At 36.3% G+C, this 26416-nt stretch overlaps 3 protein-coding genes and 1 long non-coding RNA gene across 8 annotated transcripts; 1 reads left to right on the forward strand and 3 right to left on the reverse strand.

Annotated features, from left to right (window-relative positions):
* Positions 1–1253: 1253 nt before the first annotated feature.
* LOC124180527 (protein FAM76A) lies at positions 1254–5422 on the reverse strand. Of its 2 annotated transcripts, none has more exons than XM_046566166.1 (7): positions 4968–5422; positions 4478–4542; positions 4114–4327; positions 3789–3925; positions 3435–3696; positions 2598–2835; positions 1254–2158 (listed from the first exon to the last, which is right to left on the reverse strand). In XM_046566166.1, the coding sequence occupies exons 1-6, from the start codon at positions 5061–5063 to the stop codon at positions 2602–2604; spliced, it is 1008 nt and encodes a 335-aa protein (XP_046422122.1). In that variant the 5' UTR covers positions 5064–5422; the 3' UTR covers positions 1254–2158; positions 2598–2601. The 2 variants fall into 2 exon arrangements, with proteins under 2 accessions (XP_046422122.1, XP_046422124.1); XM_046566168.1 differs by having other exon boundaries at positions 3435–3681; positions 4968–5420.
* A 1969-nt stretch (positions 5423–7391) lies between these two features.
* Positions 7392–16388, reverse strand: LOC124180537. The gene is made up of 3 exons (XR_006870275.1): positions 16123–16388; positions 7582–7678; positions 7392–7451 (listed from the first exon to the last, which is right to left on the reverse strand). It is a non-coding gene; the product is annotated as an uncharacterized LOC124180537 (long non-coding RNA).
* Positions 16389–19135: 2747 nt separating this feature from the next.
* LOC124180518 (DNA repair endonuclease XPF) lies at positions 19136–23663 on the forward strand. Of its 4 annotated transcripts, XM_046566145.1 has the most exons (17): positions 19136–19274; positions 19346–19514; positions 19590–19769; positions 19873–20053; positions 20121–20273; positions 20340–20453; positions 20523–20671; positions 20752–20906; positions 21012–21246; positions 21368–21527; positions 21599–21766; positions 21930–22067; positions 22180–22407; positions 22517–22690; positions 22800–22940; positions 23045–23239; positions 23363–23663. In XM_046566145.1, exons 2-17 carry the CDS (start codon positions 19447–19449, stop codon positions 23519–23521), a joined length of 2598 nt encoding a protein of 865 aa, XP_046422101.1. In that variant the 5' UTR covers positions 19136–19274; positions 19346–19446; the 3' UTR covers positions 23522–23663. The 4 variants fall into 4 exon arrangements, with proteins under 4 accessions (XP_046422101.1, XP_046422102.1, XP_046422104.1 ...); XM_046566146.1 differs by lacking the exon at positions 23363–23663 and having other exon boundaries at positions 23005–23095; XM_046566148.1 differs by lacking the exon at positions 23363–23663 and having other exon boundaries at positions 22817–22940; positions 23005–23095.
* On the reverse strand, positions 23585–26156 carry LOC124180523. Its single transcript, XM_046566155.1, has 10 exons — positions 25977–26156; positions 25690–25878; positions 25535–25597; positions 25330–25477; positions 25082–25274; positions 24863–25013; positions 24579–24780; positions 24279–24490; positions 24056–24210; positions 23585–23971 (listed from the first exon to the last, which is right to left on the reverse strand). Exons 1-10 carry the CDS (start codon positions 26019–26021, stop codon positions 23815–23817), a joined length of 1515 nt encoding a protein of 504 aa, XP_046422111.1. The 5' UTR covers positions 26022–26156; the 3' UTR covers positions 23585–23814.
* Positions 26157–26416: the final 260 nt, after the last annotated feature.

Below are 26416 nucleotides of genomic sequence, written 5' to 3' on the forward strand. Positions count from 1 at the left end.
GAAATTAAAAGTCTTGAGGGTGTTCTACTGTGCTTAATCGCAAAAAATAAACTATTAGAGTAACTTGTTATGTCTAAATTTGTGACAAAAAAAAGAAAAAACACACACACACACAGACACGTGTTAAAACAGAAATGATAAAGAAAACAAAAAGAAAAAAAAACACTTGAATTAAATGAGATTTAAAAAATAAAATAAAACTGTACATATATGTATACGTATATAAGCTGATAGTAGTGGATCATTGGAAATTGGATAATTCTAACCGCCTCAGCAACTAAAAAGCAATATTTAGTTCTTACCGTTATCCTGTAACGAATAACTCCAAATGTACTGTACACATTCGTATTTAATAATAATTATTATAAATGAAGGAAGGAAAAACGAAACTAAAATTAAAACAAAAAAAAAAAAAAACAAAAAAAAAACAAATCATATGCGTCAATTGCCACAATAATCTTTCCGTAAATATAGCAGCGGTGAAAATAGTTTCTTGAACTGAACGGCTGCGCGCATTTGTTATCATTTTTATTTCATTTTGTCATGGTCATTTTTTTTATTATTAATTATTATTTTATTATTAATGTTATTATTATTATTATTATTATTATCATTATTAATGGTTAAGTAAGTGCTCAATTAGCATTTGTTTCTTAAAAATAAATTATGAATACGTGGCTGTTGGATATTTACAATACAAGTCTTTTTTTTTCACATCTTTTATAAATGTACTGTAATTGTTTATATACAGCAATATATTATTGTGAATAGTTGTTTGAGGGTCGAGTACGAGTTATCGTATTTTTTTAAAAGAGCTAATCATTTATATTATCATCATCATCATCATTATTATTATTATTATTATTATTATTATTAATTATTATTAATTATTATTACTATTATTGTAAGAATCATTTTAAACCTTACCTATTATCTGTTCTGTTGTTTATTTATTATTTAAAAAAAGTCAAATTGAAAAAACAACAAATTTTCATTATTTTCGAAATGTCACTCACTACTGGCCATTTGGTTGTTTTTCTTTTTAATATATTTATTTATTTATTTTTTGTATTTATTCAATACTTGTTTTCTATTATTTTTAGTTCTTTAATTCATCGAATTACACAGCAATAATTAAAAAGTGAATCTAAAGCACAGAGCGTGGTATCGATAGACATATAAGAATATAAATTTAGTAGATTGTGATTGAGAAGCGTTATTGAGATATTTGATAAACTCTGACAGTAATGGGATGTGTTCTTATTTCATATTTTATTGTAAAATTTTTGTCTACAATCAGAGTGTGATTCAGGAATTCCGAATCACCAATCATTACATTCGTTATATAAATATTAAAACATCATAGCTCATACATGCAACTTTCAAAAACGGCGCTTCTCCATATTCTTTCTCTCACGGTATCCAACGACGATTCATTCTTTAAAGACGCACCAGTCCGCTCTCGTGATCCATAAATAATTTATTCTAAATCTCTTACAATCATTTATCCATCTATTTCCTCCATTGTCGTCTAATTTTTTCTCTTTCTTTCTTCGTTATATTTCTATTCTTGCATGTTTTCTTTTTTATTTATTTTATGTTTTTTTGTTAAAATTTTTTTCTCCTACGCCAGTTTTCCAACTTTTCTCAATACTAAACCGAATAAGGGTAAGAATACAAAGGCAAGGGGAGAGAGATAGAGAGGAGACCAAAAAAAAGTAACAATAAAAAAATTGTATATTGCTCTTCTCAACGAGTGTTATATGATAATTATTAATAACGGAAAACTCAGAGAAGTTGAAATATTGTTCCTATCTAAAATTATATTCATTTTCCTTAATAAAATGCCTGTTTGGCATCATTTCATGTTTCAATTATACACATCATGTGTACATATAATGTACAATTTTTGTCACCGAATTAGAATTACGAATAAGAGACATCTAAGGCGAGACGGAAATAATAAGATCCTTATTTAATAGTCATCATTATAGAAAAATAATACGAATCTGTGTGATTTAATATTGGGAATAATTTGCTAATCATCATTTTCTCACATAATATATACCACGCGATTCTAGTTTACATGGTATAATTGGATATTTTGAGTATGCTTATACTTGTTTACTCTTTTTTCTTGACTTGGCTATCAAAATCTCTGAAAATCATTGAAAAAATAATCATTAATCGTTACTCATATAATTCAATACTATAAATATACGTGGATACCTACGAACATAAAATTAACCAGAGTTGCCAATTTATAGTATTACCTGACAACGTTAGGCGTGATTTGTTTACCTATTTTTCACTATGTAGATCTTAAATTCTACGTCCCTGTATTTTTTTAAACTTCATTGCAAACTTTTTTCTCCACCAGTATTTCTTTCATATTCTTTTTCTCACAATCGTAAATTTGGGCCAATTTGATTAGTCATTTTGTTACTTCATGGTAACATTTCCAACACTCAACAATCGTTCAATATTCGGTACATCGAAAGTTTATAAATGGGGAAACTTGGTATTTTTTTGTTTTCCGAGCCTGTGCTGCACGAATACTTTTTGCAACCGTATTATGTAAAATAGATAAATCCTACCTTATCAAGGTACTGGGCTATCAGTTCCACTGCCACTGTTCGTCCCAGCCTCACTTTTTGTGGCCGCTATGCGATCGCCGCGTCTCGTACTCTTCGAAAGAGACGCGACTTCTTTGAGAAGACTGGAAATTTTGTGCTGAAGTGTGCTGACCTTATTTTCATACTCTTTTTCCGTCGCTTTCATTTTAGTGCGCAACTCCGTCTCGCTGGTAAAATGTTTTGCTTTCAACTCGGTGATCTGTGGAATGGAGTATTAAAATCAATCAAGACGATCCTCCTTACTTACAAGGAAACCCGTTTAAGTTTTCATCTGTTATCATAAAGATGCGCAAACCATCTTCAAGTTTTCAAATAAAACACAAAGGAAAGAAATTGAATACACTATTATACAAATATTTTAAATTCTAGTGAAATTTCAACCTTATTATGATATATAAAAAGAGAACGTTCAATGATGGTTATATTCTAAAGTTAAGTTTCGGAAATAGGACCAATACACGGCAGGAGGAGAATTAAATTAGAGAACAATTACTCGACTATCGTTTTGGTAGAGCAATCTTTGAACTGCAATAACGTAGTTCTCTTACGTTTTTTTCCGTCAAAGTCGCGATAGTTCAACTTCAGTGGCTTTTCAGACACGTTAATCTGATATTTTTACATGCCCAAGAATAATTGCGTTGTAAAATTTGTGATCCTTTCAGTGTTCGAAAATGGTCTTGCGTCTCGTGACGATATCAGGTAAAGACATAAATATGTTCCCTTGTTAACAGGGTGAAAGAACCTGTTCCTTAGCGGCGTGTACTTCAGATCATTTCAATGTTTCGTCCGAGTTTTTACCATTTTATCCTTCGTCAATAGTTGGCCATCCTTTTGCATAATTTGCTTTTGTAACAGCGCTATTTTCTCCTTCAACTGAGTCACCGCCACTACGTGATCCGAGCTGTTTGGATCATGGGAGTCGTGAACGCCTCCCATTCGCGCCGCCTTCACAGGTGTTGGCCCATTCGTTCCTTCTACAGGATCGGATTGTGTGGGCAACTGCGTCACATCAACCCTGTTGGGCCGCTTGTTGTGACCTTTCATTCTGCAATGAGATAAACTTGAAAGATTTCTTAAGCCTGATGGAAACTGTAATACATATAAAAGTGAAACTGGTATTCTAATTCGTATGTATATTTATCATCTACTCACTTTTGTTCTTTGTGTTTCGCAGCCCGTTGTTGTGCTAATTTTAAATGTGCCCTTCTATCCGCGTCTGACTGCTTCGTCTTTGCCAAGGCTCGCTTGTAGGATAGTGTGCACAACCAACATAACAGTTTACCATCAACCTAAAAAAAATTTGGAGAATTTATTTTCTGTGGATAAGCTACGTTTCAAGGTGGTTCATTGATTTTTCGTTCATTAATTTAACACAGCTCCTAGTAGTCAAAAATGATATTCAAGTCATTTCATTCTTCTTCTAAAGCAACTAGAATTCTATTGCCTCATTGATTGCCTATTATGACGTTGCTTGTACCTTTTTATCTTCATCCTGCCTGTCGAAAGCACACTTTTGTTTACACTGTTCACAGGTAACAGGTGGGCCGTAACGTTTCTCAGAATTGGTGCACCGCTGACATTTACTGCCAATGAAAGCAGCTATGGTATTGCAATACTCACACGCTGAAGGTTTCCCATACGCTTTAACATTCTGCTCACATTTTTTGCATATCGTACTGGTGCTGCCTTTACTGCGAACAGTTGAATGTATATTAGAATTCTCATATGTGATCGCAAAGAAATAATCTACTTTGAAACGGTTATTCAGTTTTTAGTTAATCTCATATTCTCGTTTTTCTTTCAGATTTGAAGGATGAAATTCTCTTTCCGAATCGACTTACATGGTCTGTTGAAACTCAGATCGACAATAAGTGCATTTGACGACGGGAAATGCTCCTCGGCATTCCTGTAAGGTAAATACATTGCTCTTATTACACCATTGTTGTCAACACTTGCGCAGCGCATGCCAGCGTATATTGTAACAGTGTCGATTGTCAAGAAGATAAGACGTAACGAGAGAATCTTTGTTTACAAGCATTCGTTTGTAAAATATAGCAAAATAGGATCACTGCGAATGGAAATAACCTCCATACCCAAAAACTGAAACGCCCGTCACATTGGAAAGAAAAATGTGTAAATGAACAAGGCAGATTTTTAGTGCGTAATTTTGTAGCATTCTGTCAAATGACGCGAACATATCGGCGTGCGCATGCAGCAATGGCTAGTGAAAATTTAGTATTTCAAAACAAATATAATAAGTCATATTTGCGCTGATAGAAATTCTATGCATACGATATAAGAGATGAAAGGTGGGGACGCGGGTAGACATACCTTGCATAACTGTTGACCAGGTGATAATTCCTCGAAAGGATGCCTGGAGAAGCATCTTGAGCAAGCAAAAAGCGCCTGGCTGTTGTTGCCGCTCATGTTCGTGGAGACTGGTTATGTCGAAAAAGCTGACGAAGAAAGTTTTGTCAGATGCCGCTGGTGCAATCGCGCACACGTCACAGTTGTGTGTTGAATGCCGTTGTAAACGCGAGCGTGGAAAAGTGTTCCTTTTTTTCTCAACTTATGTCAAATGCAATGTTATTGTATAAATATTTCTAGCATCACTATCATCGTGCGCCCAAGTTTGCTGATATACTGGAAGCGGCAGATACGTTGCGATCACTGATATTATTTTTCTTGCGAAAATTGGACGTGCTGTAGGTTTTGTTTGCTCTCTGACTCACGACAACTTCAATTTCTCGCCACCGGTTGTCGTACTGCAGAGGCCATACTGCATTCTAAGAGTCTCAATACTCCGTGACTCTAGTCATTCTGAAAAACGCTTGCAGCGCCTCCACTAAGGATACACAAAAAACTTATACCAGTTCGCGTTTTTTGTCCTCTGCCAATGTTTGTTGTAAACTAGCCGGTACCATTAGGCCAAGAGTGGCCCCCTGACACTCACCACTGCTCGTATACTAAAAAATTGTACACGTCTTGTCCCCGTTTTCTAGTTCCTCTACGTGTCGCTAGTAGACTTCTGACACGCTCACTGCCCTGGCTGACCCCGCGAAAGCTCGTCAGGTAACTACTAGTAATGTAAAATAAAATAATATAATAAAAATATAAAGTAATAATAACATTAATTATTATTTATAATATTAGTATTAATAATTTCTGAACATCTTATGCCGTTTTATCCGATACTTACGAAATGTTTTCCGCTCGTAGTAACGAGCAACATTTCCACTGATAATTTACGAGGTGCAAGTTTTATATAGCTCTTAAAGTAGACATTTAACGGAAAAAAGTTTCAGATAAAATTGATAGGAAATTTTATGCTCTACAAATTTGGTTGTTACCATTTTTCATGTATCATGAACCGTTAACTATATATTTAGCAAGAAACAAATTAAAAAAAGTTTGGAGCGCTATAAATAAAAATTTATGCATTGTACAGAAGAACGTTATAAGTAAAAGTTGTAGAGAATGTTATTATCTACGAAAATTATCTCTACTATTTTTGTCGTACGATGCACGGTTCACGAGATATTTGATAAAACGTGTTTTCCAAGATGGCGGCTAACGCGGGCACCCCCCCCCCCCCCCCGTGACAACAACTTGCATTTATATTCAGTGGACACCCCTGAACATGTTCCAACAATAAAATTTGTTGTGTAGAAAATTGCAGAAAAAAAATACGTGGCTCTTGGCCTACATGGCGTTGACAAAAGATCTAAATAGCCTAATTCCATAACTAAAAGTGGACGAGATAAATTCATTGTCAAGCAGCGCCCTTTGTGTGGAGTCACTCAGTGTCAAATCGGTATACCGTTGGTACGTAAAGACGACGAGAACTAATGTTACAATTAACTGGGTGCAAACAAATTTACCCAGGTGGACAATGCAGTGTCAGATATTATTACGACTACAAAATAATATAACAAAATTAACTATTTTATGTAGCATTTTTCGTATTTTGCTCGAAGGAACGTATACAACATTTCTTTCTCCTATTATCTGATTAACTACGTCTTTCACTTTAATACTGTTTCTAAGCTTGCTGAAGTACTATCATTGACACCCGAACACTTGCACTAGTTTTAAAGCATATTGAATAGACTAGGACTGAATTCGAACATAAACTTTGTGGCTATGAATTTGTCATTTTCCTTCCCCGTGAATCTATGAACACCATACAAATTTGATGTTTCTGGGAAAAAACTAATAGGGCAAATTTACGTCGTCCACAGAAACTTTTGGAGCTTGTTGGGACTCATCTCCCAATGCCCGCACATGTGGATTATCCATCACCACATTGTCTGCCCCGCGGCGAATTTATCAAAATCGTGTCAATGACGTATATTATAAGGTACCAGCATTACAATTGTTACAATTTTCTTGAATCAAAATGTTTCAATAATATTTTACATGGTATTTTTAAAAGTCTGCAGTAACATAATCATGAAAGATTGAAATTGTGATGAGAGGCGCTAAATAACCAAAAGGGAATTGATCAATTAATGGAGTATTTATTCTGAACACATGGTACAATGCAGAGATTTCTTATACGATTAATTCAATGCATGTTTATCTTTCGACGCGTGAACTTCAGCTCTTATTCGAGTCCGTTATAGCCGCTGATCTCTATATCGTTATAGCTCAATATCTTCGGAACCTTAACAAATTGAAACTGGGATTTGACTTAAAAATTTAATTTCACCATATTTTCGCATTTACCGCCACAACCACAGCATTTTTCTTTTACCTCGGCATCGGCACCACCTTTTGTAGATACATCTTTTGCTCGGTGGTGGATCCTGCACACTGTAATTAAATTCAAACATTGCAAGCAGTTAATAATAATAGTAGCAAATAGGGCAAATAATAAACGAAATAAAGTAACCAAGATAGATTGAAATTTAAACTAGGATTGTACTTAAAAATTTAACTTCACCTTATTCTGACGTTTGTCTGGGTCGCAGCCGTACCACTTCCCCAAATATGTAATGTCCTTTTTTAGTAATTGGCCCTGACACCGGGGGTCCTGTGTGCTGTAATTCAATTAAAATATTGTAAGCAATCAATGATAATCGTTAAATAACATACCGACCCGCTATCGATTTTTTTTCCTTTAATTATTACTATACATAGTTCTTGATTACAACGCCTAACTGCGGTGAGAGAATCTTGCTACAAACTTGAAAGTTACTGACAACTTAACTGGACACCACGCAAGTAATGTAACAAATGGCACCACACTGATAAAAGTTTGAAATAACAATTTTTCGATAGAAATTAGTATGTCGATTTTCGAAGAGAAAAAATATGATGACCGATCTGAATTTTTGCGTGACTTGAAAAATTATTTTACACTTAAGTTTGTACCAGATGATGAATTGTTTTTTGATACGTCTTTCTGGTATAATAATTCTCTATTAATAGTTATCGTATACACTTGATTTAAAAAGGAGAAACTCGAAGGCGACAAATAGGGAGACCTAGACGCACTGTGAACTGCTCGAAAATAAATACTTTCTTAGAATAGAAATACATATAAATTATTATAACGACAATGTACTTTTCAGTATTGAAAAACCATTAGGTACTACCGTCAAAATTCAATATAACGTTCGTCAGAGTTTTTTTTTAGATATCAAACTCGATATTTGATGTGACGTTTCTGTTCACGCGTCCGCGCCACAATGATTTAAATTGCATGCGTCCCGGACTGCGTGAACTTTTACAATTCTAATTAAAGGATTATGGGTACGTTGCGGGATAGATATTGTCTAACTCAAAGAATATTCTTATTTACAATTTACAATTTACAAATATATTCTAAGATTAATCAACTTGTTGTAGAGTTACAGTTTTGATTTCAAGTTAGTTTTGTTAAGTTGTTTGATGTTTAGATAGATAGATCGATATTAACGAGAATATAAGTTTATATTCCCGAAGCTGGAGATATTTAGCTTTAATTTTCATGCCGATGGCACTAGTGTGTATCAACGAGAATATCGCGTTAGACTGACGTTAGATTGTCTAATTTCAGTTGTGTATGATAGTAGGAGTGAGAGCAAACTTGATTTCAGAGTATGAAATGGAAGCGAGTAAAATGCGTTATTTTGCGATTTCTGATTGGTATGTGTGTTACAAAGTTTACAGTTGGTGGGAAAGTGACGAGAATCGGCATGAAAGGCGGGAACAGGATCAGCTAAATTTGAAAACTTAAGCGGGAAAAGCCCCTGTTAAGGAATTTTTAATTTTTTCTCATTGATTTGCTGTAGAAAAAGGTATTTATTGTTCAATTGAAAAGTCATATTTTGAAAAAATAATCGGCACTGTTCGTATACGTTTGGAGGATAGGATTCACGCAACTAGTACCAAGTACACACAACCGCAATAACACAAAATAACGCGCTTCGTCGATGGGAAATATTCGGCTGTTTTTCCTATAAAGTTTAGTATATTGCTTACAACTTCTGCTACTTCGAATACTTATATTCAGAATAATTTTTTCCAAAAACTCTTATTTATTGTCATCACTTTTCAACACTTTTTTCTAACAGTAGATAGTACTGTTGCTAAACGTACTATACCAATTGTAGCTCATAAATATTGGGATAAGGCATAGGGATGATATCATCGTTTTAACTTATTCTAGGAAGGATTATAACAGTGCCTCGATTATCTATATTCGCCAGAATGATGCTCATCTTGTAAAAGATCGAGGCAGCGTCGACCTTATAATCTCTTCTAATTAAATTGTAAGTCTTGATAACCACACGTTCCTGGCCAAACGTCTCGGTACATTTTCTCTGGTAGTTACATGATACAATTCAACGGATAGTATACCTTGTTTTACACGTTTTTTTACTTCACCTTCCCATTGAGAAAGAAGCGAGGCTGGGCACACCACCAAAGTACCATCCTTTGGTTCTGCACAAGAACAATTAGCAATTGATTAATCATAGCGAAATTAATAAAAAGATTCCGGTCGGTTTTAAAAAAATATTAAGTAGTTAGGAATGGTCCTTTTACGTCGTAGCCACACGTCATCATCGTCATCTGAATCTAAATCCTTTAAAGTTGACATAGTTAGAGAATTTATTGTCAAGGTTTTATCCACACCCATTTCATCAGCTGAAATAAAAATATTTCACAAGTATGCCGTATTACTGTATTGTAGTATTCCCTTTTAATAGCTCAAAGAAATCCTAATAAAGTTGAAAACTTCAAATCTCAAGCCTCGCATAGATCATTTGGAAAACCTTTTTCACACGATGTTACTTAATGTTTTAGGGAGTAAAGCTTTTTTTGATAATTCAATGTAAATATTGGCGACTCGTGAAATTAATATCTACCTAAAATTTCACCACGGGGTCTTTGCCCTTCAAATTATGTGAACCGATTGCACAAGTAGTTCAATTATCATCATTTCATAGGTTTCAAATGGTTTAAAACATTACCAAGATTTCAAACAATTTTACAAGTTTACCAATAATTTAAAACATTCATAGAAATTTCATTTCAAGTGCAGAAGATATCAGTAGATTCTAAACGATTCAACAAGATTTTACAGGTTTCAAACAATTTAAAAAATTCCATCAGATTTCTTATCATTTGAAGCATTTTACTGTTTATTTATTTGGTTTACTCTTGCAATAAAAGCTACTGATCCTAATTGGTGTACATATCTCCGAATATCGAAGTCCATGTATCTCAAACGCGAAAAGAAGCTCAACAGCCTCATTCTATACGCAATTCTGAACAAAACCACCCAAATGTATTTTCATTTAACGCAGAAACAAAGAAATGGCACGAATTGTACGAATTTACTATTCGCAATGCAACTACCCAAAGTTCGTGGTGGCTTGAATTTTCATAATTTATATTTTAAATTCTACGGGCTGCAATTATACTTATTTGAACTATCATACATCATACATCATACATCCAACATCATTCATCATACATCATACATCGTACATTATACATCATAACATACATAGTATTAAACACTTTCTATATTCACACATAGTATTATTTGGATATTCGGATGTTGAGAAAGTGACGTCACCCAAATTTTTTTTCTCTTGACGTCATCGGTCCATTGTAACCGTCGCGACCAAAATCAGCCAGCCGAATCTCTCAGTCTGGAAACAACCGCGCAGTAGAGCGGACGTATTAGAATCGCGCTCCGCAGATTTCGAGTACCGGGTTCTCTACTTCCTGGATCCTACGCTCCGGGTCCGCTTCCTGGTGCAACTTGAGTTCCAGGACAAGGGCTCCGTAGCTTCTGCGCTCCAGGTCCACTATCTGGTGACTTCTGACCTTTACGAGTAATTTTCTGTGGTTTCTGCGCTCCAGGTCCGGTTTCTGGTGCAACTCGACTTCCAGGACAAGCGCTCCGTAGTTTCTGCGCTCCATGTCCGCTACCTGGTGAAACTCGACTTCAGGGACAAGCACTCCGTAGTTCTGACTGTCCAGGTCCTTGACCTGGTGACTTTTGACCTTCAGGACTAATTTTCCGTAGTTATGACTATCCAGGTCCTCCATCTGATGGATCTGGTGGAATTTTGGAACCCTTATCTGCAGTGACCATCTGATTGTCGTTCGTGTCTGTGGTCGATGCCAGAAGTTGAGCGTTGTTGGAGGCCCATGTTCGTAGTTCCAGTCCCGCGGATCCCAAAATTTTGACTAATTGCTTCTTCGGCTTCTGTGCTTCGCCTAGGGAGCTGGTGCCAGTAGGTAAGTCATTGACGTAGAAATCGTTGGTGATGGCCCGACTAGCTTTCGCGTATTGTGCTTCGTGATCTTCTCTCAAATTCCGGAGACATCGTGTCGCCAAGTTCGGTGCCGATGTGGTTGCATATTTCACAGTGTTCAGTTCGTAGATTCGAATCGGCTCTGATGAGTTTTATCTTCACAGTATTCTCTGCACTTACGTTAATCTTGTGCTGAATGCCTTGTTAAATCTGTTGAATTAAACCAGGGCAGAAGTCCGGTGTTAAAAAATGCGATTGTGAGCCGCAGTCGAAAAGTGCTCGGCATTCGTATTTGTTTTCCTGATGGTCTTGCGGGTAAACAAGCGCGGTGGACAGAAGTACGTGTATTTTGTACATTCGCTTATGTTAATATCGGCATTATTCAAACAAATTATAAAAAAATTTTACCAAATGCGATAGTAAAATTGTAAACAGTCCTTTGATTTTATTTCCTCGATATAGCCATAGCCGCAAAACCAAATTGTATATTCATTAATTCATCCGTTTAATCAATCACTCGTACAGTTCATAAATTATCGATCAAAAGGTGTATAATGTTAAAATTGTAAATGTAAATCGTCTTGCTTTCGTTAAAATTGTCGCCCTGATTTCTCTTTATGCATTATTAAATAATTTTGTTCAGTGTTTCAAATGGTTTTCATAATAGTAACATGACTTCTAGTTGCCAGTAGCGAATATCTGTCAATGTTATTAATGGCAACACGTTCGTTGAAAGCGTAGATTATGTTATTTCATTCTCCTAGATATTGCAGAAGGTTCAATGTATAACTTCACACTGATACATATATAAAATGTATATGAATAATTGTTAAAATTGATTCAGGATGCTAGGAATTTTGACACTTTCGTAAATTTAATCTATGGTATGTACCCTTGATATCATTTAAATTTTCTGGATCTCATAACACCAATGCATTATTTTCAATTAGCTTTGTAATTTTATATGGTCCCTGATGTAGGTAAGTGAGAAAACTTATGAGATGCTTTATCAGCTTCATTAGATGGTAGCGGTACCGTTCATAAAACTAAATCGTTTACATCAAGAATGACCTTTTTTTTTTCTTTTGTTTTTGTCAATCACGAGAATTTTTTAACAATCTATCCTTAGCTAGCATTATTTTAGTTTCGAGATTTACTTCAATATTGTTTGGAAATTAGATGAGTTTTTGAATTTTGTCAACAGGTTTTTCTACCAAAATGAAGTTCCAAAAGGGTCTATTCGGTACTTGAATGTGTCGTTGTGTTTAACAAATCCCTAATTTTCGAGATATCGAAGTATTGTAATTCTGAATATAAAGTTCTAAAAACCCTTATACTTGAAAAACGTGTTTGTATATACCTGCGTGATTTAAAGTTCTTTTCTAAATCTAAAAGAATTCTCACAGGTTTTGCCATTTTTGGTACGTGCGATTTAAAAATTTTCCTTAAACTAATACGAGTCATAGCTGCTTTTACTGCATATAAATAAACATATTTAGAAAAATTATCCAATATGACAAAAATATACTGCACGCCACGTACAGATTGTAGTAATGGTCCACAATAATGGATCGTTACTAATATCCCTGATCTTTCGGATTTTATCATTTCATGTTCTCGTTCCATGGTTTTCGATGACACTTCAACTCTCACACAAATCGCATGTATATACATATTTCTTGACATCTTTTGACATCCCTTTCCAATAGTAATTTTGTTTTAAATATTGTCAAGTTTGATATTGACCAGGATGACCTAATTTCGCGTGATTAGGTATTGAATGAATCTTGTAATTAAAGAAGATGCTACCACTATTCACCATTGCTGTTTTCGATGTTATATCGTGATAATATTTCATTATGAAATTTAATTTGTAATTCAGGCACATTTTTCGATATATTATTTAGTTTTTAGATATCCATGTGTATTTTTCTTATACTTTTTTTATATTTTTGCAATCATCAATTGAAGTTTGATCTAATGACAATTCATAAATCATATAAAGATACTTTATATACATAAATAAAAAATGTATGAATTGCACATAATTAACAGTTTCGAGTAGGACACCCTGTGTACTCCGTATCATGGAGTTTAGTAATATTTCAAAGATTCTACATAACTGTGACGACCCGCGGAAACTGGGGTGAATAATTCTACTAATTTACTATTGCGATTTCGTAGAACCAGTGCAATTTCTTTGTTTTTGCGACAAATGAAAATGTATCGAAGTGCTTTTGTTTCGAATTGAGTATAGAATGCGACTGTTAAGTTACCCTTTTTCGCGTTTGAGATACTTGCGTCGACTTCGATATTTTTCGACATATATACGGCAACATCGAAATTGACCAGAGCACTCCCTTAAGCCCCTCGAATTATCTCAGGAAGTCAAGATATTATTAAAAACCGAATTATTATGACGGCGGATACGATTGTAAAAATCTCTTCATTTCGCATCGCTGTAGCACCATGGAAACAATTTGAACTTGACTGGTGCTATGTTGAGAGTTTGCTGTTAAATTTTCGGCAAAAAATAATAAAAATTGAACTCTTTTTTAAAAATATTATGGGCTGGCATCGACCCCGTGTGTATTTTATGTTTTTTATTTGGTCGTGTGTCCACAACGGGTTAAATAAAAATTAACAAATAACAGATAGTGAAATCGGTGGTTCGCCACTCCCACCGTATTTACGAACGCCAAACCATTATACTATTTCTTATTATACAAAAATAACCTTCACATCAGTGTCCTCAACGAGTTGAACAGAAATCAGTAAATAATAAATATTGCCGAATGTAAAGTGTGAGACACTAAAGTAGTGTGGCACATAATAATACGCGCTTAAATTGGTTGCCACGCAATCAACATTTTCATTTCCACACCAATTTCTGTTGCGTTGACGACAGCGAAACCATGATAAATACGCAAGGAGAACCATTTTCAAATTTTGAAAATTTGGAAAGCAGTAACTATAAAATCATTTGAAATCACACGAAAAATCGATTGATATCATTCCAATCGCTTATCACCCAATCTGGGATTGAATACCCCGTTGCAATTAGCATTAAAAGATAAGGATTTATTTTAATATCTAATAAGATTGAAAATATCATGGGGGCTTGAGATGTTCAATAGTAAATAATTCTTTCATTTCACGAGGAGGACTTGCTAAAATTTTAAAATATACTTCTCTATGAGCACGGTAGTCTCCAAATGATAGTTTTTTGGACACTTTTTTTCCTTTGAAGTGTTCAGCACCATATTTGATGCATGAAAAATCCATTAACCCTGCATAATATTGACCAGTATTATTAAAATTCATCTTGTTTATCTCTATAATTGATGAGTTCATTTTCAAATTTCTCATAAGCTTATCTGCTAATATAATTAATTTTTATAAATTTGTATCTAGAACAGGCTTAAGACCATCCAATTGAATCAGTATGGCAGTGGGGGAAGCGCCTGAGCACGGATCAGGGAAACCGACACTATTGAGAGGTTGTACCGTATATAGGGAAAAAAATACAACACAACACACGTGAAATATTTAGAATAATCGGTAACGTACGAAGAGCCAGCGAGTAGCAATGTAAGCGATGTATACAAGCAAATATGAATACCATTCTTTAAATAAAATATACGCGGATAATGACAATGATATATGTACACATTTTGATAAAGAATTGTGTGGCACTAGCAGTTTGAAAGCAGCAATATGTATTCGGGTTCAAAAGATATTGCGACTACATTTTTGGAAAAGATATTATTTTACGTACTCTGTGAATTTGAATCGGTGAAATTTCACTAATTCCCAGTTATGAGTATATCAATGGAAAAAAAACAGTGCATATAGACTGAAGTTGGAGTGAATTTTCACTAATATCCTACTGATTTCCAGTGCATATACACTGATTTTTTCCAGTGGTATACTTATAACTGATTCACATTGAGAGAGTACAGATCATGAAGCGCTAAAGCGTATTGTCGGGTCAATTACAGGTATTCCGATTACAGCCGAGAGTAGCTTTAAATATAAAATTGAACACATTAAGTCTGCAGAAAACGGTAATTTCGATGCGCTGTTCGTGTCTTCCCATTGAAGGTGATACCGACATTTTTTACACTGATTTCACACGAATAAATTATATTGAAAGTTGGAACTTTGGATAGTAATATTGTAACTGAAGAGACAAAAGAATGTCAAGTTTTAAAAGATATAATAAAATATACAACCAACGGGTGGCCTTCCATTGATAAATTGTCAGAAGCAAAGTATCATCATTAAAAAATAATTGAACTCTGTATAAGCGTGAATTACCCATGTTATTTGAAAAGTTGCGTACGATGCTCATAAAATACTGTATATGTAAAACAGCAATTTGAAAGTGGAAGCACTCGAGAATCCCGCAATACTGTATTCGAAGAACGAGATACCGTTCATACTAATAATTACATGGTCAAGGTGACAAAAGAAATAGAAGGCACAAACCATACACAGGTACAATGACAAATTCCACTTTGCTGAATATATGGTAGTCATTTATACAAACAATGCGCGTTACGTTGATTCTTATTCAAATGTTCTTCGCACTGGTTTCGTGGTTACAGAAGAGGACAATCCTCTTTCATACAAACAACAACAAAGAAAGGTCGAAATGAAACTAAGTTGTCGTCAACGTTCAGGATTCGAATGAAACAAAGCGATCGTTAAACATTGCAGCGTACCTTGAGTCTTGGAGATCGTTTTTGTCGTCGTCGTCGCTAAATTCAATAACACAGTATCCTTGTGCGTTGCTTTGCGATTGCGTCTGTCGTGTGAATACTGCTAATTATGATTCTAAGGTATCGTTATGTGCGGTTTATATAAGGACACTGTGCATCCCGCGTCGTGACTTGGTACTTTGCTTCTAGATCCTAAGAACGGGCGACGTCGACAGGACATCACCGAACATCGACACAGCCTCGCTGAAGTTCGAACGAAGTTGACGACGCAGGGGCAGAGGGGGGGGGAGGAGGTTACGGATAGCTGCGAGTCCTGTGAAATCTGGAATGGGTAAAGTGGGCGGCGCATTGGGCGGGACTTGGGACCAACTTGGACGCGTGTGAATTCGTAAGGCCGAATCACAATATGCGTTTCCGCCGCTGCGGTCCGCAACTGCGATTTGTGACATTCCGTAGAGCTGCCAGAGCCGTGCGACGTTGCCACATTTGCCGAACGTCGGCGCAGCAACTTGCGGTAACTTGAATTACGCGCTAAATTTGTAGGTGTATGTTATAGGTTATGTAATATAGTATATCGTAGACTGTATTGTTACCTACTGATGTACCTACTGAATTTTTTGACATTCGATAATATTGAAGAAATTTGTCCTCAAAATTGGGAATGTTTACAAAAAAAAAAAAAACTTGAAATAGCTGATTAGATTCTCGCTTCGAAAAATATGGATCAACCTCATGGTTATGCACTGTCGGATCGTGTAATTACCCTTCTGCTTCTATTGCGCAAATAATTTTGAAAAATATCTTCGCGCTCATGTTAATTCACTTTGGCTGTTCAAGCGTAAATTACTGCATTGAAACAGCAACACAGACATTTTCTGTCGAGCACTGGTATAGCAACCAGAGTACCAAATGCTTTTTCGCGATGAAAAAATCATTATACATATTAGAGTGCTACGTAATATTCAAAATATAGAAAAGGTCTTTCGTGCAATTCTCTTGTACCATTGCAGACAGTTGATATTTTTTAAAATTATTTCCATGATTTCACAATGTAATTAACCCTTACCCTATCACATGGGGTCTTTGGCGTCTTACCCTTTTTTGATTATTTTAAGTGCTTCAAAAATATTTAAAAAATTTATACATATTCTTCGAAACGTCATGTTGAAGATACAATAGTTGGTTCACTTAATTAGTTATTTACAAAAAATTTCAACAACAAAGTGTCCATGGAAAATGAAATTTTTCACATTTTATATTTAAAAAAATCCCATTCGTCAACCAAGGAATAAAGTTGAACGGGATCAACGGCAAACTCAAGTGGAATAATTATATTCTTATGAAAAAAATATGCGGAGCGGAAAAGTACATTACATGCTTAATTTCTTACCCTCAAAACAGGCTATTTAACAATGGGGAAAATATGGGTATTTTGTCATACAAATTCAAAAACCGACTTTATTTATCAAGCTATGAGTCGAAGAAATTGTTAAACAATGATAAGACGTTAGAATTCTTCTCTATGCTAAAGTCTCCGTTTTCTCAGTCGACATTTCGCGCCCATAATCGTGAACGGAACGAAACAGAGCACTTTTTAGCGTGGCATCATTTTATTCCTAATCAGAGCTAAGCCCCGCCGATTTATACCACCGTGTTCACTAAAAAAATGTATCCTACGGTTAAATCGAATCCGTCACAACCGCAGCGTCGAAAACAGTGGTAGTGTGGTCCCAGCCGAAACGTGTCGTTCTCTCGTTGAACTGTGTGTAGTATACTCAACTGCTCAAGTTGAGCACTTAACGTATATGAACGTTATAATCTGTCTCTCACGTTCTACGCCTGATTGGTCGAATCGTTTCCTCTTGGCCAATCAAATGTAAAGTGAGAGAGACGGAATATCTAAAGTATATATTTCACTCTCTCATCACTTCGGCTGCAGTTTTCGCGAGGTTGCGCAACGGTACGATGAGCGGCCTCCAGTAATATATGCTCTAAGGTTTGCTCTAAAGTTGACTCGTAAACACGGTCGTTGTTAGTCGAAAGATCCGAGGTACACCTGTTAGAATGAAGCTATAACTGCTTCTCTAAAATACTATGAAGAAAAAATTTGCCATATTAGTTTTGGTGAGTGGTCGAAATATTTTTTCATCTGCTGTTTATAATTCGACACTAAATTGTTGTTCCTCGAAGCTTTTTCGTTCATTTTCTAGTTTGAGGTTAGTTTGATATACAGATCTTCATCCGGCCGTAGTATTTTATTTCAGTGACCTTAGTTGGAAGCTGAATGTTCTTCCTTGCCGAAATTCCCTGTGTAAAGAATTTTTAATGTTATTAATAAATCTATACCTTGTGCTTTTTGTTATCGTAGGTTGTTTACTTCCAGACCAGTTTAGCCTGTGTCTCAGGATCAGATGAACACCTCCTACACTTTGTCACCGACGACGTGCCTTCCGGATCTTATAAATATTACAGCCTGATGTATGACGGGCTCATCAAGATACAGTTGACTTCTCAGTGCGTAAATTATTTTTATACCTGTGCAGAAAAAAATAATTTCTCTTTAAAACCCTTTCCCTACAACAACGAGTCAGATTCGTGGTAAGAAATTAGGGCCAAAAACAATAAGCACGAGTCTGACCCGTGGTACTTCCACGCTTGATCAACCTTCTTAGTTAATTGTGGCCCGAGCAATTGGAAGTTAGCAGGTAGGAAAAGGGGTTAAAACATATTTCGAATTTTCTAGGAGCGGAGACGCTGATATTTACGTTTCGCAAACAACCACCAAACCCACCTACGAGCCAGAGTATTTCTGTCTTCGTTCAGCCACTTGTGGTGAAGATATCATTTTTATACCAAAAAGGTACGATGCTACCGAAAATGAAGATTGATTAAATTTTTGAATAATTGATCATCCCCACACTTAGTCAAATTAATGAGTTCAGACAACTGGCATAATATGAGTATCTATAGGGTTTTATTCTAATATCTTTACCAGCTTCAAGAGGCCTGTGGGGATCGGTGTATATGGTCATCCCTCTCACGATATTAGCAAATATTCCCTTTCAGTCTATCAGCTCCCCGTTCCCGCTGACGAAGGTGAAATCGAGAGTACATACGGAGCAGAAGCTACTTTGCACAAAGACCACACGCTTAAGGTGTGTAACTCTCATTGGTGTGATTTCTGTTATTTTATCAATCTCAATAATTGTAAACCTCATTGTTTCAGAAAGAAAGACCTTCATTTGCCGTGGCGCTGCTGTGGTCGTTAATTGATATTCTTTTTCAAGTTTTCTTTTTGTGAGCTGAATTAGATAGCACATATACGCTATGTTGGAATACGAGAATCAAATGTTCTTGGACATACTCCATGATGATGGTCTAGTTGTTTGTGCCAAGTAAGCAGTAATTGATACAAACATTTTGAATTGTGTGAGAAATTGGCGAGCAAATTTATATTATTTTATTTGCAGGGGGCTCGGAATTGAGACTGTTTTCATAAACATACTGAAAGTCTACTTGGATCCCGGTAATTTGGTTATTGTGCTCGGCACAAGTGACCATGAAGAATGCTACTTCATCAACAGACTAGAAAACATGGGTGTGAAATTTTTGCCTCGTGTCATCACAGCTCAGTTCCCGGCTAACGAGAGGTAATAGCAATGTGATTTTGGCTCTAGTTTAGTTTACATAAACTACAACACAACATAATATTGGCTTATGCACTAACAAATATCTTCTGATTCTGTAACGCAGGGAGTTGATGTATCTAGATGGCGGTGTTCTCTTTATTTCGGGTAGAATATTCGTGGTTGACCTGTTGAAAAATCGTGTGCCATTGAAGTTGGTGACCGGAATACTGGTTTACAGAGCCCACAATATACTAAATTCGTTTCAGGAAGCCTTCGCCCTTCGCTTGTACAGGCAAAACAATAAGGTAGCGATCGCTAAAGCATGCAAGTAATTCAATTCCAAGTGATCTAATATAAAATTACACTTTATAGACTGGATTTATCAAGGCATTCACAAATTCTGCATTGGCATTCACTGTAGGATTTGCTCAAGTTGAAAGAGTGATGAAAAGTTTATTCGTCAAACAGCTGTACCTTTGGCCTCGTTTTCACGCGCTCGTTAGCAACAGTCTATCAAAATCAAAGGTGGGTCATGGAATTGTCGGATAGCTCTTTATTTCTATATTAAGCTTCTTTTATCTGTTATTGCAGCCAGAAGTAATTGAAATTCATGCAAAACTCACACCAAAGATGTTAAATATACAAATTGCGCTTTTGGATGTCATGAACTACACTGTTAACGAATTGAAGAGGATTAACAAATATGTAAGCTTTACTTTTTTCATGGAGTGACAAAGTTTTCCGATTTTTTCAACTAACATCAACTCATTGCAGTTAGAACTGGAGGAGCTCACGGTTGAAAATGTAATCGCAAAAAAATTTCACAAGCTCCTACAGCATCAGCTGGACCCGATATGGCATCAACTTAGCTTTAAAACCAAACAACTTGTTGCCGATCTCAAAACCTTACGATCGCTTCTTGTGTAAGTGATTCGGAAAATTCATAAATAATAGTATCGTTTACTATCACTACTTTAACATTGTAAAGTATTTCCTTTCGCAGGTCCTTGAATCATGAGGATTCCGTATCTTTTTACGCGACTTTGAATCGCCTACGCACTGCAGAATATGCAATGAATAGTAGCGGTTGGTTGCTACTAGATTGCGTTGAAAATCTGTTCATATCAGGAAAGCGGAGGGTTTACAATGAAAAAGATGGTAATTTGTGTGACAGAGATTTTTAGCAATTTGCTAATGCCTACCGTACAAATACCTAGTAATTATTGTAACTGTTGAAAAGTAAGGCTTCCTAATTTCTTTTAGAATTGAAACCGGAAGCGAGTCCTAAATGGATCGCACTGTCAGAAATTCTACGCGAAATTCAAGACGATATTGACACGAATAAAACTGATCCGGATGAGCTGCGAAAGGTCCTAGTTTTGGTTCAGGACAAAATCACGTGCAACCAACTGAAAGGATACCTGACGATGGGCGCAGGGGAATACTTACTCTACAGAGCGATGTCAAAACTACAACCGAGCAAAATATCAAAACCAAAGTGAGAGCAACGTACCTAAATTGAACAATGGGTTGACAATTTTTATCATCACTCTTAGTAACTACAATTTATTAAATACTGATTAACTTTCATCAAGTTTTGCATTTTTTTATCATCGCAGTGATCAAAATACAGATGCTTTCCCTGCATCCAATCTTCCACCCTCGTCCGAAGCGAACGAATCCACTGAGGATACTGTGGAAAAAGATAGTTACGTACTAACTCTCTCACAGAAGCCATCAAGCGCTGATTGCGCTGAGCAGTTTGAAGAGTGTTCACAGGTACAGTTGCTTCCTTTTAAATGACACTCGGTGCTTGACGTTCGTTTTAGTTAAATGTGCTTTCCCGATAGCTCGACGAATTGGATCTGTCTACAATATCGAAAGTTGCACCGCTGGTCGTTATACAATCATTGAAAAAAAATGGCGATCCAATGGCACTGCTTCAAACACTGTCCGAAATGATGCCAAGCTATGTGATTCTGTATTCTGCTGATATATCTGCCGTCAGACAGCTAGAGGTGAGTTATTAGGCACTGAATTATCTTGTTCATCGATCAAGTTGATAGATATTTTCTCATTTCGAACAACAGAACGTCTAAGCCTCATGTTTTCACAATCATTATTGTACAATAATTGAAATAAATGTAAAATGTTGCTATCCGTCTATTTCCTCTTTTTCAGGTATACCAAAGTAATAATCCTTCCATTAAGCTAAAAGTTTTTTTCTTGATTTACGGCGGTTCAGCAGAGGAACAAGCATATCTAACGTCATTGCGCAGGGAAAAGGAGTCCTTCAATATGCTCATCAATACAAAAGCTGTATGTTAGTCTCCAAACTGAGGCAGAGTTAATTTTACTCTATAATTTTTATCTATTTTTCCACTCTTAAGCATAAAAAAAATACAACGCTTAACTTCTTTTTTCATTCCAGACAATGGTTGTGCCTGAGGATCAAGACGGCAAGACTGACGACTGCCAGACATTGGTGAGAGGCACCAGTGGCCCGGTACCAGATGCCGAGAATACACGCAAAGGCGGTGTTCAAGAAGATGTTCCTAGATTGGTGGAGAAAATAATTGTAGACATGAGAGAATTCAGGAGCGAATTACCCGCGCTCATACACAAAAGGGGAATAGAGATTGAGCCAGTCACCCTTTTAGTGAGCTCCTTATTTAACGTTTACTATTTCTTTGCATAGTACAATCGATGATGAAATTTTGAGAAGCAAATAAAGTACAACTGGGACACATTTTTCACGTTTGTTACAGATCGGCGACTACATTTTATCACCAGAAATTTGCATTGAGAGAAAGAGTATATCTGATTTAATTGGCTCACTAAACTCTGGAAGGCTATATAATCAAGCAGTCGCTATGACTCGTCACTATGCCAAGCCCATGCTACTTATAGAGTTTGATCCGAACAAGCCATTTTGCTTCCAGGTTCGTTGCCTATTATTAATTCTTATTAAAAAATGTAACAATTAAGTTGTAGAGAAACTTTGTGTACAAATTCGATCATGAATATTGTACAATTTGTGCAATTTTACAGAACAACTATTTTCTCAGCGCGGATACAAAAAGCAGCGAAGTTACAGCGAAACTTCAATTGCTCACTCTGCATTTTCCAAAGTTAAAACTGATTTGGTCCCCCAGTCCAAGCGCCACGTCACAATTATTCGAAGAGCTTAAGGTGATTGAAAATACTTGCCATTTAGATTGTTCTGTATTCACAACTATTTTTTCATATTAAAAAGAATTTCATTTCCTCAAATCATGGATGATATATATTCACAGAAGGACAGAGCTCAGCCGGACGCGTTAAAGGCGGCACAAATTGGAGTAGAAGAAAACGTAGACGAAGAATTCATTGTTGATAAATATAACAAGATTCAAGATCTTGTGTCGAAACTCCCAGGGGTCAACTCGAAGAACATGAGAGCATTGCTGAATAAAGGAGAATCGCTGGATCATCTTATCACACTGTCTCAGGTGATTTGTTTGCAAATTATATATCTTAACGTTGGGTCCAATTCAAACGATGCTCTGTCCTTTATATATTGGTTTGTCAGACCAAGCTTCCACGTTTTCATTGTATTTTTATTTTCATTGCAGGCTGAGTTGGCTGAAATACTAGGTAATAGCGGAGATGCTCAACTTTTGTACGATGCATTACACAAGAGGAACGCATTGAAGGAAGAACAGTCCGCCAGTCGAAGTGGTCGAGGCGGATCAAAAGTTCGAGGGAGGGGATTATTTCGTAAAAAGAAATAGACCGATATCTAATTAAAACGAGTTTTTATTTTATATTTATTTATTTTATTAGTAAATTTCAATGTTTTATCGATTATAAGTTGTATCTTTGATCTGCGATACATGTAAATATATTTCTCAACTAATACATAAATTTAAATTACGTCATGTTCAGAATGTTTATTCACTTTTTACTTTTGTAAAATTAGTAATCCGCGTTTAACTTGGTAACAAGTTGTCTAAACACGTAATAATTCAATCTATTAGGATATTTTAATTTTTTTTTTTCTTGTTCGTAAAAAAGTAAACAAAGATCACTCATCACCTACTACAGCTTCTGAGGCTATTTCCGAATCCTCTGGATCCTTTCCCAATTCAACCGCGTGTAACAAGGCTTCCTTCAGTACTTCTTCCACGAGTGACATACCGTCCGGTGTCACTAATCCTTCAGTAATCTTTTTCACTTCCTCACTACACCAAATTAGACAATTTTCAATCATATTTCACTTTTTTTTTCTCAGTAGCGTTATCCACATTATTTTTCGCCTTAAATACCTCAAAAACACTTTTTGGCAATCTTCTTGTTCGCGTAACTCCCGGCTTTCGATACGATTAACTCTGGCAAGAGCCGCAGATGCAACTTCGCAAGCTAGTTCAAGAATCCATTGTGCTGTACCCACACTATCCATCGACATTCGTTCCAAATTTGCCTGGGATATGAATTCCAAACTGACATTGTACCCCATAGCCCTACAGGTTCCATATCATTTCAGCTTACCTCATCATCACAGGCATTCAAAGCTTGGGCAACAATTTCTTTACCAACTCCACGTATGAGAGCTAGTTTTTCCTCGTCACTTGATGTGGCGAAGTCGAATGAAAATTCTGCACCCTCTCCTGATTCGCGACCAGGGCAAACCTGGTTCATATCTATATTCAACTCCATAGCTGGACTCGCCTTCTGCCTCTCCGGCAAAAGCATATCAGTTCCTGTGAATCAAACAAGTCATATGTCACAATAAATAATTTCATGGTGATTACAGGTTTTTCAGTTAGAATAATTATTTTTTGAAATCACCTGGCAGATAGTCGGTCGCAAGAGTGTAAAGACCGGACAAATACCGTTCCGCCATAAGAAGAGAGATTGTGTCACGATCATCCAATTTGTCAGCGACATTATCAAGCCACGGATCGATGCCTGGATATCCGGGATAAATGTAAGGACAGGGACCCGGACACTCCCCTTGTGGCATCGGAGTAGATAATTCAATAGCATGTTTCTAAACAACAGTGCAACATAAATGGGCTAAAAGTTACTCCAATTTTCCTAACTCTTGAAAGCCTGCATAATATTTTACTAACGACAAAGGCATCGGGTCCAGCCTCCATGTCTGGTTCTTCTCCAAAGAAGTATTGTCCACAGCGAGAGATAACTATTCGCCTTAATGGTTTCTCGAATAAAGTTGGAACCTGCTCAATCTTTTTCAACGTTTCTACCCCATCGACCAATTGCCTGTGAAAAGAAATGACTGGTTGAAACGGATAATCGCAACCAATTTGGCCAGACATTATCCATCTCACCCGAAGGCAACGTAATAGTAGTCCATCCATGGATTGGCTTTCAAGGAAACAACGAATTGAGACCCATTGCTGTCCTTCCCGTTGTTTGCCATTGAAAGAACTCCGCGCCGATTGTGGGGTACGCAGTACGTTTCGTCAGGAATCACAGCACCATTTGTTGCTGTTCCACCACCTCCACGGATTAGTTCTACATCTGTTAAAAAATTTAAGTGTATATGCGGTCGTTGAACATATAAAATCTCTGTTACCTCCGCACTGCAGCCATCCATTTTCGACAATACGATGGACGATCGTATTTTTGTAATGTAAGCGGGTACCGTCCTTCGTGTGGCCTTGATCTCCAATACATAGATCTAAGAAATTCTTGCAAGTACGAGGCAGCAGATCTGAGAACAGCTGGATAAAATTTGCTTCTTAATTTAACTTCCTTTCAAGAAGATAATATGTTCTCACCACGAAAAGGAAAGAGCCTATCGTTTGATTGTTGATAGTGAATGTGAAGTAGACAAAATCCCTCTGAAATATCATATATACAACAGTTATTGCGTAAGTTCTGTGTGTGTTATTAGTTCAATGTATCAATGGAATTTAAAAACTTGAAAGCTTACTCCGGAGTTTTCTATATATTCTTGAAATTGTTGCGTTATGAGGTCTTGATAGTAACCCCCTGTTGTCGGTAAGCAAAATACGTAGCTTTCGCTTATGTAATCTGCAAAGTCTTTGTCGTTACCGATGTACTCGTTGTTTAAAAAAACCATTACCTGTCTGTTGGATAACCATACGCGATTTCCAATTCGCTGCGAATATTGAAAACATTATAGAACTAACTCTAATCTGTATTTAAACAGTAAAACAAAAAAAAAAATACGTAATTCAGTAAGATCAGCATCAATACCGGTTTCATTTTCTTCATGTATTCGTGCCAGTCAACCTGCAGCATCGCTCTTATTTCGGGTGTAGAAAATCGGAAGGGTAAATGATCGTGTAATTTATTAGCTATTAATCGGGCCTTTTGAAAATCTATCGTAGTCAAGAGGCCTGCGAGTTTTATCTCTATCTGTGGAACTTCCGCACGATTTAGAAACCGATCTCTGACAAACGGCTCCTCGCCGAGACTGCTCGCTACGCGCTCCGTCCTCGGACATCGTCCGGAAATCGTGAAACCAGCCATAAATCAACTTTGATACTAATATTATATCATTCCAGCTAATCTGATTCAATGAAATAGCGCTAAAATGATATTTCAATCAGTGTCAGTCATTTTGTGCCGTTTGAACTATCCAAGATGGCCCCGCCGTTGTGCCAGGCCATTCACTATTGGGATATCTGGCAGAG

This window comes from Neodiprion fabricii, chromosome 4 (assembly GCF_021155785.1).
Source record: "Neodiprion fabricii isolate iyNeoFabr1 chromosome 4, iyNeoFabr1.1, whole genome shotgun sequence".
NCBI lineage: Eukaryota > Metazoa > Arthropoda > Insecta > Hymenoptera > Diprionidae > Neodiprion > Neodiprion fabricii.

Coding starts and splice junctions, on each gene's coding strand:
- LOC124180527 (XM_046566166.1), bottom strand. CDS start 5,063: ATGAGCGGCAACAACAGCCAGGCGCTTTTTGCTTGCTCAAGATGCTTC. Junction 3,926..4,113: donor GGCAGGATGAAGATAAAAAG/GTACAAGCAACG, acceptor AATTTTTTTTAG/GTTGATGGTAAACTGTTATG. Junction 3,697..3,788: donor GCGAAACACAAAGAACAAAA/GTGAGTAGATGA, acceptor AAATCTTTCAAG/TTTATCTCATTGCAGAATGA.
- LOC124180518 (XM_046566145.1), top strand. CDS start 19,447: ATGTTGGAATACGAGAATCAAATGTTCTTGGACATACTCCATGATGAT. Junction 20,054..20,120: donor TGTACAGGCAAAACAATAAG/GTAGCGATCGCT, acceptor TACACTTTATAG/ACTGGATTTATCAAGGCATT. Junction 22,408..22,516: donor TTGAGCCAGTCACCCTTTTA/GTGAGCTCCTTA, acceptor CGTTTGTTACAG/ATCGGCGACTACATTTTATC.
- LOC124180523 (XM_046566155.1), bottom strand. CDS start 26,021: ATGCTGCAGGTTGACTGGCACGAATACATGAAGAAAATGAAACCG. Junction 25,598..25,689: donor AATATATAGAAAACTCCGGA/GTAAGCTTTCAA, acceptor ATGATATTTCAG/AGGGATTTTGTCTACTTCAC. Junction 23,972..24,055: donor TGCCAAAAAGTGTTTTTGAG/GTATTTAAGGCG, acceptor AATTTGGTGTAG/TGAGGAAGTGAAAAAGATTA.